The 12,170-nt window shown below is 44.9% G+C and overlaps 1 protein-coding gene across 5 annotated transcripts in view; it reads right to left on the bottom strand.

The window, feature by feature from the left end:
- NPHP4 (nephrocystin 4) overlaps window positions 1–12,170 on the bottom strand; it is a 104,555-nt gene that overhangs the window by 12,206 nt on the left and 80,179 nt on the right. For all 5 annotated transcript variants that reach the window (XM_025206412.1, XM_025206411.1, XM_025206413.1 and 2 more), the window contains 6 exons: window positions 9,637–9,765; window positions 4,949–5,157; window positions 4,537–4,763; window positions 3,647–3,833; window positions 2,087–2,170; window positions 662–818 (listed from right to left, as the gene is read on the bottom strand). In XM_025206412.1, coding sequence (XP_025062197.1) covers window positions 662–818; window positions 2,087–2,170; window positions 3,647–3,833; window positions 4,537–4,763; window positions 4,949–5,157; window positions 9,637–9,765 — 993 coding nt within the window. The remainder of the gene's footprint in view (window positions 1–661; window positions 819–2,086; window positions 2,171–3,646; window positions 3,834–4,536; window positions 4,764–4,948; window positions 5,158–9,636; window positions 9,766–12,170) is intronic.

Consider the following 12,170-nt stretch of genomic DNA (forward strand, 5'->3'; position numbering starts at 1 on the left):
GCTTTCAGGGAAGCATGAATCCAGGATAAGGAGGGTTGGTGTAATCATACAGGCAGGGCAGGTGGCTGCCTAGTGCACTAAATTGTAGTGGACAGCAAAAACAGCATTATGAGTTGGGTAGGCAGTGTGTGCATGCCCCTTGTACTCAGGCTTTGCATGGTATCGCTGCTGCAGCAGATCAGGTTGTAGCACAGGAAGGTGCCAAACAGGGGCAGCATGAAGAGGGACAGGAAACTCTGCATCAACCTAGGAAATGCCATGGCCCAACCATTCAGTACCGTGCCAGAGCAGGGGGCACGTTTGTGTGCTGCCACCAGCACATGGAGAACTCTGCGTGGGTTCCCAGGGGGCACTGCTACTGCCACCACTGGGGCTAAGGCAAGATAGACTGCAGTGACACAAGGGCCACGCCCAGCTCCTGAGGCTCCAGGGATGCAGCCGCTGCAACAACATGTCCCACAGAGCTGGCTGTGCTGCTGTTTAAGGAGATACCTGATCTCAGCTCCTCCTGGAATGAAAAGAGAGGGAGGTAAAATTTTGTTTGCCCAGGGCAGCAAAAATCCTTGCACCAGCCCTGAGCATGAGTGGTAACTAAAGCTTGTGGTCTTGAAAAGGAAGGCAAGCAGAAGAGCACTTTCAGCCCAGTGCATGTATTCATCACCTGGAATGGTGTGCCAAGGTGGGAGCCGGAGGGACTTCTTGAAGAATGTCATCTCCGGATGATAGAAGCGGAAGGTATGATCCACCACATGGGGCTGTGGCTCCACTGTCACACTGAGAATTGTGAGGGGCTTTCCACCATTCACCGTGAAGGAGACCTGTCCAAAATATTGCCAGAACAAAGGGAATTAGCTTAGGAGGAAACAAAGAAGTGGCTGGGGGGTAGGGGGAAGCATTTAATTGACAACTGCTAGAAAAGAACAACCTCTTGTTCTGATCAATAATAAGTAAAAAATCCTTCCCCAGTCTGTTTGTATTTTTACAATAGTGGCTCCTTAATACCACGGGGGCTATTAAGAGACTTCCATTTAGCCGAGTATGTGATCTAAACCTCCTAAAAGAATTATTGGCATGGGAAAGCAGGGAATGTCAGAGGAAAGGTTTTAACTCAGCAATTGGTAGAGGGGTTGAAAGCAATTAAATAGAGACAAGAACAAGATGATAATGTGGATGTCAACTTATGTTTGCAAACAAAACCCTTTTATATAACTGAGCTGGCTATAGCTATATAGATCTTCTCTTTTCCCCTTTTATGTAATAAAAAATAGCATAAGAAACCACATGAGTACGGTTGGGTCCCTAATAGCTGTATTTATAAAATGGATGCACATGTACAAAGCGTAGTTAAACACACACATATACTACTATTTTCACTGGCTTCTGGTGGCTTTTACAACACAGAACACAGGAAGCACAAGCAGAGTGCTTGCAAAGTACTTAAAGAGTGAAGTTACACATTTTACTTAGTCCATACTAAATCTGTGGAATGTTAAATGGCATTAAAAGTTACAATGTGCTGTGAGCAGTTGCACATTAAAAGTTAATACAGTTTTTTGCCTACACAGATCTGATTTGTCACTAGAGGCTTGATGAGAAGGGATATAGCTAGGAGCCAGGACACCTGGGCTCTATTCCTGCTCTAGGTTTGGGGGAGAGGGGGATGACAGCAGTGCATCCTGGGTTGCTAGAGGACTACAAAGTGTTCATTTTCTCTCCCTGAAGTAGAATGAAGTTACGCTAACATTAGCTAGGTAGGACTGCCCAGAGTTAACCCTCAACTGAAGTAACATAACTTTGAGATGCTCAGAGAGCATTTAGCATGAGTTCACGAGCTTTAATGCATGGATGCTCGCATTTTAAGTGCCTTTAGTATGATGCAAGTGTAACATGCAACTTCACCCAAAGGCATATTATTCTACTCTGACTACAATAGCAGGCATTTTCCAATAACAAAACCCATCTGTATCAGAAATGGGCTGGTTAAAGAACTTAAATATATGTAGGTTCAATTCTTGATCCAGTTTTATTGCAATTTTAACAAGCTCTAAACTTCAAGTGCAAGCTCCTCTCTTAACCTCTCACTGACCTTGATGTGTTTTGTCAGCATAGCATTGGATGTCCAGGGTGTTGTAGCATCTGTGTCTTTACTGAATTTCACTTCAGGAGGACCCTGTTAATAAATACAGAGGCAGCTATCGTGGCAAGAAGCAGTGCATCATGTTACGAATGCTTTCTCTGGAATCTTCATCGCTGTATTGAACTAAGCCTACAGTGTCCAAGAAAATATCTCAGGGAGCTGTTAGAGGAAGCACTCTCCCCTTGATTTCTCTCTCTGCCTGTGATACAACATTGTGTATATACATGGATCTGAGAATGTTCTGTGCGGGTGGGAAATACAGAATTTTGGAATGCAGCCCTCTACCAGCCTGACCCAAAAGCACAGCTTTTGCCTTGTAAAACACCACATTTTGTTTTAGAGAGCCTCTCCATGCACATGTTAATTCTACAACACTGCACAGTACAAAGCTGTTGCCATTGTCAAGACACTTTTCAGGGCCGCTAAGATTGTGAGAGTTGTTTTAATACTTCATTTTTTCCATCATTGTTGGTTTTGCTAAAATCTCAGTAAAATTTATGATTTAAAAAAAACAACCTTGTGCAGTATGTTGCAGATGGCATCAAGAGACTGGGAGGCAGATCATTAGCAACAGCAGCCCACGGGAGGAGAACTGATGGAGCAATTCAGAATTACAAAGCTGGCTTGTACCTCCAGCCCACCACTCTCAAATTCTACAAGCTCCCAGCAGCTTTGCTTCACCCACTCATTTATTCTATGGTACTGAACTAAAAGGGGTATGAAAGAGAACAATTTGATTCAATCTTCTTTTCAAAAGCCAGTTTTATGCTTCTCAGAGAACAGGCTAAGGCGGTCAGACATCATGGCGGTGTATCAAGGATAAGTTTGGCCCTAAATCTTAACATACCAAGAACGGAGGGGCACAGATGGAAGCAAGCCAGTTGCAAAGGTAGAAGGGTTAATTCTAGCAGGAAAGTGACATTAAAATTCAAGCCCTCTCTTTCTTGGTAGGTTAGGAAGAAAATTAAATTTTTCAGTATGGCCTTCACAAATACCAAATTCATTTGCTATCATACACCCACAACAGATGGACAACTGGTTTGGAAAAAGTAAGAATTGACTCAACCTTTCTACTCCTCCATTTTATTTTCTTTGTTTCCTGGCTTTGGCTGGGGCCAGAAGAGGACATATCATAGGACAGCATGTTGCTGTGATATTTCTAACTTCTCCCAAAGATATGCCAATAATGCTGCTCCGAAATTGAGACCGGATATTTTTAGGGCCTGCCTGACATCACTCACTCATAAGCAAAGTCAACTTTCTGTTAAATTACGTGGTGTAATATCAGGCAGGACTAGAAAAATGGAAATAGCTTAGAAAACAGAGTAATGAGCAGCTGATGTGAAGCTCTGTGACATGCCACCCACCACGTACTAGAAATAGCCTCAGTTATAAAACCAGCAGTGAAGTTTATACAGCTGGCATGAGGTTTAACTCTGCATAAAGGCTCAGCAAAACATCCTCTTTCTTCATTATTTTAACTGTGGGATAATACAGCAGATGATGTACCTGCATCATGACAACAGGATCTATCAAGAAGGTCTGGTATTTAAACGGAATGTGAACAGTCTCCTTGGGGCGCAGATAGACCTGAGGCCTGACGTTATCATGAAGATGGAACATGTCTTCTTCTATTGGTGTGACAGTTTTGGTCAGCTCTTTGAAATGTCTCCATTCCCTCGTGTCCACAATAACGCTGGAAGACAATTACAGGCAAAGCTGCTTTGAGGACACAGCTGTTCAGGAGCTGGTGTCCCTCGGCCCCATCTAACAGGAGCCTGAAAGCCATGCCTGGACTGTGATATACAGTGAGGCAAAGGAGGAGACTGCAACCGAAAGGCCTGAGCAGATGAAGAAGCAAGGGACTGAAGCAGAACTTCATCATCCAAGTAAATCTTTGGGCTTGGAAAATGCAGAACTCCTTGCTACTCCAACACACATGCACTGCTACCCCAAAGCACACAAACACACGCTACACAATGGGAGACCACAATTCAGGATGGTCTCTACTTCTCTAAGTCAGTGGGTCCTGGCCACTGCTATAAGCAGAACAGTCAGAATAAGGAAGTGTGAAAATCCCTTGGTTCTTTGCTTTCTCAGCTAATAGCTTGGGAGTTCTTTTCCAGTTGGATAGTTGTAAGAGTAGTAGGGGCAGGTCAGGGGAGAACAAAAGTGAATGGGTCTCTGGAGAGGGAAGCGGGTTATTGATGTATCATGGAACATTCATTAAAGACAGATCTCCCTGTGCTGAGAGAGCCTGAGCTCTAAATAAGTAAGCACTGAGCTCCCTTGCAGGCTCCTCCCATCTTCAAAATCCTAGTGCTAGCACAGAGCTAAGAGGTACTTATGTAAAGTTCAGGCAGGCTACCCTGAAGAAGAAGCAGGCCTCTGGTCCCTACCTGAGCTCCGGGTGGTCAATCTCAATCGTTACTGTATGTTGGACGCTGTATGGGTTTTTCAGTGCAAACTCAAAGAACTCTGCTGTCCCCAGGGTAGCATAGAGCACGTATTTGGTGGTGATGGCCTGATTCAGCATGTTGGAGATGCTCTCGGCCTTGATGCGCTCCCGGTAGGCATCAATAATTTGCAGGTCCCTGGAGTGCTGAATGCGCTGTTCATGCTGACCCTTTTAAGAGAGACACCTGTGAACAGTGCACTTGGCAGAGTTCCTATCTTCCGTTTTTCCAGCAGCATTCCCTCCCTCCCTCCAACCCAAACACGGGAAAGCACCAAGGTGTTTTGCAAAGCCCAGCTGTGACTTTCCCTCTGGCCACAAAGGTATTATGACAGTGCACCTTGCTCTCTCCTCACCATGAGGGCTGCTTGTCTCCTGCTGAGGTCCTCCTGGGATTCGAGCTGTCTCACCAGCACCATCCTCTCCAACTTCCGCCTGCGTATGGCACTGGCCTCACGGGTGGTATGTTGGAAGGCAATGCTGACCTCACGCAGGCGACTGAATAGCATGGCAGCCAGCTCACTGTCCACATCTGCCAGCTTCTGTGCCTGGGAGACATTCTTAGCTAAGTGAAAAGGTAAGGAGGACTTTGGTCAGAGAGATTGAGTGAATCATTGACCTGGAGGCAGAAGACAGAATGAGGGGAAGCACTGAGGGGAATACATTGAGGCAAGTAAGGGTTCTATACCAGCAAGCTGAGTGAAGGCATTCCCATGAAAGAGGGATTCTGAAGGACAGCTGACTAAGTCTGGTTAATAGTGATGGCTGAAACAAAGCTAAATCCTTGGCCAAATGGGAAGCATTGAGAGAAGAATCACCCAAATGATTAGAAAACTGGGATACAGGCCTGACAGCAAGAGACCCCAGGAGCTCAGTCTGTTCAGCTTTTCACAGAGGAGGTTAAGGGCTGGCTTGGTCACAAGCTGTAAGCATCCACATCAAAAATAGGAATTGAATAAAAGGGCTCTTCAGCCTCTGAACAAAAAGCAGCAAGCTTCAAAGACTTGAAGCTGAAGCCAGACAAGAAATAAGGTACAAACTTGTAACAGTGGAATGGTTTACAACAGGGATCCACCATCACTGGCAATTTTATAATCACAATTTGGGTGTTTTTCTTCTAACAGGCATCCTCTTGTTCAGCTCAGGATTAACCTACTGCCTAGGAAATGACCTGCTCAGCAGCACGGAAGTGGAAAGGGATCTCGGAGTCCTAGTGGACTCCAAGATGAACATGAGCCGTCAGTGTGACGAAGTCATCAGCAAAGCTAACTGCACTTTATCATGCATCAGCAGATGCATGACAAACAGAACCAAGGAGGTGATACTTCCCCTCTATCAGGCACTGGTCAGACCGCAGTTGGAATACCATGTCCAGTTTTGGGCGCCGCACTTTAAGAGGGATGTGGATAACCTGGAGAGGGTCCAGAGAAGGGCCACTCGTATGGTTAAGGTCTTGCAGGCCAAGCCCTACGAGGAGAGACTGGGGCACCTGGACCTCTTCAGCCTCCGCAAGAGAAGGCTGAGAGGAGATCTTGTGGCTGCCTATAAACTCATCATGGGGGCGCAGAAGGGAATTGGTGAGGCTCTACTTGCCAAGGCGCCCCTGGGAGTTGCAAGAAATAATGGCCATAAGCTAGCAGAGAGCAGATTTAGACTGGACATTAGGAAGAACTTCTTCACAGTTAGAGTGGCCAAAATCTGGAATGGACTCCCAAGGGAGGTGGTGCTCACCCCTACCCTGGGGGTCTTCAAGAGGAGGTTAGATAGGTATCTGGCTGGGGTCATCTGAACCCCCCTATGCAGGGGGTCGGACTCGATGATCTATTAAGGTCCCTTCTGACCCTAACATCTATGAATCTATGAAAAACCTGGGGAAGTCCTACGGCCTGTGCTATGCAGGTCAGAGTGGATGGTCATAACGGTCCACCTTGGCTTGCAATATGTGAGCTGTATTTTGTTCCAGTAAGAGCCTTCAGAGTAGTTGGAACTGACACTAAAAGTCCCTCTTCGAGTAATCAGGACTGAAATCTGTACAGGAAGCCAAAAGCCCCAGGCTGGCTCTGTATATTACACAGTTTCTAAAGCTTTTCACAGAGAGCAGGCAAATCACATTTCACCTGATTCCTTGCCATCAGGCCACATGTAAACAAGAAAGAAAACCAAGTGGGGCATCACAGTACATTCATTCTCCTTTGCCTATTGCTGGATACCGTCAATGAGCAAAGTTCTGGTAAAGGTCCTCTGAGTTATGGTAACATAAATACGAAGCCTAAATTAAACATGGAATAAATAATAGGGATCTGAATATTATGGGATTATAAGTACATCCTAATGTCCTGCGAATTGCACAGATAAACACAAACCTCCAAGTGGAAATTAATGATATGCCCCTCTTCTTAAGCAAAACCTTCCATTTCCAGCAACATACGAAACACACCTGTTTTCATTAGAATGTGTTTTACTACTCTTTTCTAGTCCTTTCTCCCTGTTTTTTCCTCAACAAAACTGCCACTGGAATTGCTCACGATTGAAATGCCAGCCCCATATTTAATATATGAAATTCACTCCACTACTAAGCATCTGATGCATGGGATTAAACTCTCTACATGACGTGCAAGCCTGCACGATGGTTGTTTGCGTCTCACTGCATTACATTTTCTTAAAAAATTGGTAAACAAGTTCTATTTGCAGGTTACCCAGGCCCAATTTAATTTTAAATCCATCTAACTGCTTCCCAGACATAGGAAATTGGCTCAGACAGCTTAAGCCCAAACGCTCATATTTTAGCAATAGGTTAAGTGTCTAGAATGCTTAACTACATAGGTCATGTTTAAAATATAATGGGAAAGGAGAATGCCTGGCAAGAAAGCTCCCTCTCAGACCACAAGCTATGGATAGTTGATAGTTGTTATCAACACTCTTCCATGGAAGATGCCTTCTTCCAAGCTGTACCAGCATGTGAGGCCAGCATACACAGCGCAATATTTGGCATTTGGGTACACCTGGCCCAGAGGCATCCAACTAATTGCCCAGGCTCTGTGCTTTCCAACTCCTGCTAAACTCAAAGACAATATGCTGTCAGGGAAACTATTCACCAGGATTCCTGACCTCCCAAAGATAGGAAGTGGAAGCCTCATGAGCACATACTTGGGGAATTGCCAGGTCAGGGAAGTTGACTGACTCCAAAACTTGGCCTTTTCTCCAACCTGAGCCTTCCAGGGTTGGATTTACACATTACAGGTAAGCAGACACAGGTGCTCATGTAAGCACCATGTCTCTACTCTGACATGCCATGGCCTCATGTTGTAGCATTGAGATGTGCTCTTATTCAAATAGCAGGGGCAAGAAAAGCCAATCTGAGGCAAGAATTCCCATGCTCTACAGAAGATCTCTTCTGGCCTGAAATCCAATTATTTTTATTCTCCACACATCATGGGCTTCTTTTTTAACACTTTGTGAAAAACAGTATCAAATGATTTCACTAACTTGCTGGCTATTCTCAGCCTGTCCACAACTTCCTTTTACTCCCAGAATACAGCCATTGGCTGAATAACTTGTATTAGGTTACACATGGGGCACTGCAAGTCAACCTTCCTCATCACTGCTCATAAGAGAATCCATTTAAGACATGCATAGATGCCTAATAATACTTCCCATAGCTTTGGGAATTCTGTTTGTGTTTCATCTCACATGCACACGAGGCTGTCCTTTAGGAACTGGCACTTTAGTTGATTAAATATTTCAACTCCTCTTCTTGAAAATATACACCTACTAGCAACTGTATAACTGCAGTGTAGAACTCTAGGGAACTAAAAATGGGATACAGGCTGTGTATGCATGCACACACTTGTGTATATAAACAGAGAAGTAGGCTTGTGGTGAAGCATGCTGTTAAGTGAACAACAGAATAATAAGAGGTTACTTTATATCTCCCTTAGCCTGATTTTCATTTACATTAGATGCTGACCTCTTGACATTGCCAAACCAATGCATGTAAATGAGATGCAGGCTCTAATTATTTAAAAGACCTTAACTGGCACCCTCCTAGGCACTGAGCATTCCTCAAGCCAGGGCTGGGTGGAAGGTACAATGCACTCATCTGATCCTAGCAGGAGGAAAGGATGTCCACTCTACACAGGTAGTGATTGCATCTGCTCATCATACTCTCTCCCCAGACACATGTTTGAGCGGGTCATGAGACTTCAATGAGCAGTTAAAATTATGAAGCACTGTAATTTACAAGTTGAGCCTTCCAAGCCATAAATAGCTGGGCTGTCGCTGTTACCTATGTGGAGGATTGTAAACCACTGTTAGTGGAAAATCATCTACCATCTCTCCACTCTTGTCATCATTCTCAGCAACTATGGATTAAGAGGAAAGCAGATTCCATTCACAGGATCTGAGCTGTTCATGCCTGGAGAATAACGCTTGATTTCCACAAAGCCAAGTGCAGTACTGTGATGAATGAGGTGAGAGAGCATGGCCTGTGAATCACCAACCCAGCTGACAGAAGCTCATGCAAGTACACTCCTGCCAACAGCTAGCATGAAGGCAATGGCAGAGGGTCCTCTTATTTTGTCCAAGTCAGACATGATGTGTCAGTATCTTTGTAGTTAAAGCTTTCCTGATACAGACCCCATGGCACACAGCGCACAAAAGGCTGGTGCAAGTGCCATTTAATAGCAGGTGATGAGACAAAAGGTGTGGAATCTGATCATAGTTCAGCCTCTGTATACTTTTTTCAGCCTTGCTTCAACACACATCAGTCTCTGAGAATTTGCCACCCAGGAATTTAAACAGGTTGCAGCTTCAGGGTTAGAATAGTTTGGAGGCATAATGTAGTAATTCAGTAGAAGACAGAGCACTTCATGCTGCTGTGAAGTATGTCTGTAGCATGATATTTTGGGGGACAGCCAAAACTTGTGTTCATGGAACAAGCACATACTATTGTGTAGCAGTCAGCCACTTCCTTCTACATTTCTTTCAGCATGTGGGACAGAAAGTAGTGAAGGGATAAAGCAAGCGAGGAGCCATCAGGACTTACCCCCACAAGCGCTGAAGGAGAACAAGCTGCCTCCGTGAAAGCCACTGGTTCCATCATGTGAAGAGACGATGCGAGAACGGGGTGGTGGCAAAGAGTTCAGTTGCTTCAGTCTCTGCTCACACAGGTGACCTGCAGCACAAGCAGAGCTTGTGAAAGAGGGGCCTGCTAAGTGCTGCTGCCGCCAGTGGACACAACTCCACTGAACTCAAGAATTTGGCCTCATGAGCTGAGTTTGTACAGCCCTTCTGGCCCCAGCTTAACCCAGTCTCTGCCTGTAGAATAAGAACAGTCATTCTGTCTAGGAACTTCAGGCTCATCCCTCTCACAGAGCCAGAACAAACAAGCATACAGACCACATCTATGAGTCTCCAAGCAATGCTGATAAAGAATGCATCTGTACTTACCCACGTGACTGGACACAGGGGGGGCTCTTCCCAGCTTGGTGCAAAGCAATGTGTGTGACAGGAAAGTTGCACATATTGATCTAGCATCCCCACCTGAGTCATGAAGTTTGGATATTTAAATATGTACACATGTATTAGTGCTTCTCCATCTCAGTGGAAAGCACCATGGTGTCCTATGCAACCCATTTGTGCCCTCTTTTCTTTGACAATGGAATAGAACATAGCACGCACTTTGTGACTATGAAATAAAAATACCTTGATGGGTCAGGGTGGGCTTCTGTCTTCATGTTTAAGGATTCCCATTCCTTTATCATTAGCAGTTTTTACTGTGGCACACCCTAGGGACCAACCAAGCACAGCTGCTCAACAACTAGCAATGATAATCACACCGTAACATGAAGTCACATTTGGGAGGCCTAGAATATGGCCTTGCTTTCTTTAAGTCAGGTTGGGCAGATGTCACTGTACAAAATGCACAAGGTGCACAAGTCAACATGGGAACCAGAGCAAGTCACTCATAGTGCTTGCATGTTTGAAAAGAAAATGATGATTGTTCTACAGAACTTTTTGGATGTTGCTATAGAAGATTACATTCTTGCTATCGAACTGAGAGTGTAACCAAAAAAATCAGCATCAACAACAAGATCTCATTCTCAATGACATTTGATAGGCTTTGGGATGCCTTCTGCTGAGAGCCCTATTATTTTAATCACTACTACATTTTTTAGGGCTTTTCCACAAGCGTCAGACCATTTCTCATTATCAAATCAGTGTAGATACCATGAGGATTTTACCACAGGTCTTTGCAATATGGAAGTCATACATTTTCTTTTCTAATATGTATTCTCAGTGGTTCCAGTAAAGGACCAATGACTGCCAAGAGTCCTGGGAGGTGAAGAGTGTCAGTAAGAGGCACAGATTCTTCATGGCATTAGCCTGTAACACAAGGAAAGTTTGTTGTTTTAGTGCCTCTTTCTTCCACTTCCACACTCATATATAAAGGGAACAAAACTAGTCTGAACACTGATCTATTTACTGTGTTGGCACCTCTTTGGGCTGTGGGGGTTTATGCTCATCTATAAGCAATTCCTAACTGTATGGGGTGCAGCTGTAAAGTTGTCTGTGTATTTACCTAACCTATAAATCCCTTCTCTCTCCTTCAGACAAGCACTCCATAAAGGCAGAGTGTATGGGAAATGCTTGACTATACATCTACATGGCATTTAAACACTCAGAGCTTGATGCTGTGGGTCAGTAGAATTGTCCTACATACACTCTCCTCCACTTGCCCCATTTACATCACAGCTGGGGATGCGGGCAGCCTCCACAGAGGTGGGTTGGGGTCAAAGCCATGCCATTCCTAGCATACAGAGGAGAACATATGCTTCATGCTTTTATAAGAATAGCTCCCCCAGAGTGCCCAGGGAATCATTCTGGCACATCCCAGACTGCAGCCAGGTACTAAAACTGCACAGCCCTTAGCATCTGGGTTGTGATGTCACCCGTGTGCAAACTGCCTGCCACTACAGTCTGTAGGGCCACCTCCCTGGATCATAGAACATGCCACACTGTCAGCTTGGGGTGAACTACAAGGAAGTGGTTCCAGCGCTACAAAACTATGCAGGTACCCTCGAGAGATGCCTTGCATTCAAGGACACTGTCGCAGTCCTGCACACTTCTTTTTTTATGCATGCTCCTGCAAGCAGAGCTTTAGCAGAAATACTTCAAGCTGTTTAATCCCCTGGCACATGTGCAGTGAAAAGGGTCATGCTCTCCACCACAGTTTGTGCCCTGCAGCTCTGGCAGTGTTACAGTCAAGGAAAGTGCAGTTCTTTCCTGGTCTCTTTCTATGCTAAAAACACCACTCCATCTGTAGTGGTTCCTACCCTTGTTTCATAGCACTGTTAGGAGTTGTTAACCAGATGCATTTTGCTCAGCCTGCATGCTCAGGGGAGAAGGGCTACTCGATGAGTCCCACCCTGACAACAGCCTTTGGTATTTAAAACAGCCTGCAGACCATTTCTATCAGAACAGAGTTGTGGTCTAGAGACGCCATTAAAAATGAATCCCTCCTCATGCTCCTCTGTGAACAACAGTCAGCAGCTCAGTTACTGAGAGCTGCTGATGCTT

The sequence above is a fragment of the Alligator sinensis genome, unplaced genomic scaffold (genome assembly GCF_000455745.1).
Source record: "Alligator sinensis unplaced genomic scaffold, ASM45574v1 scaffold322_1, whole genome shotgun sequence".
Lineage (NCBI taxonomy): Eukaryota > Metazoa > Chordata > Crocodylia > Alligatoridae > Alligator > Alligator sinensis.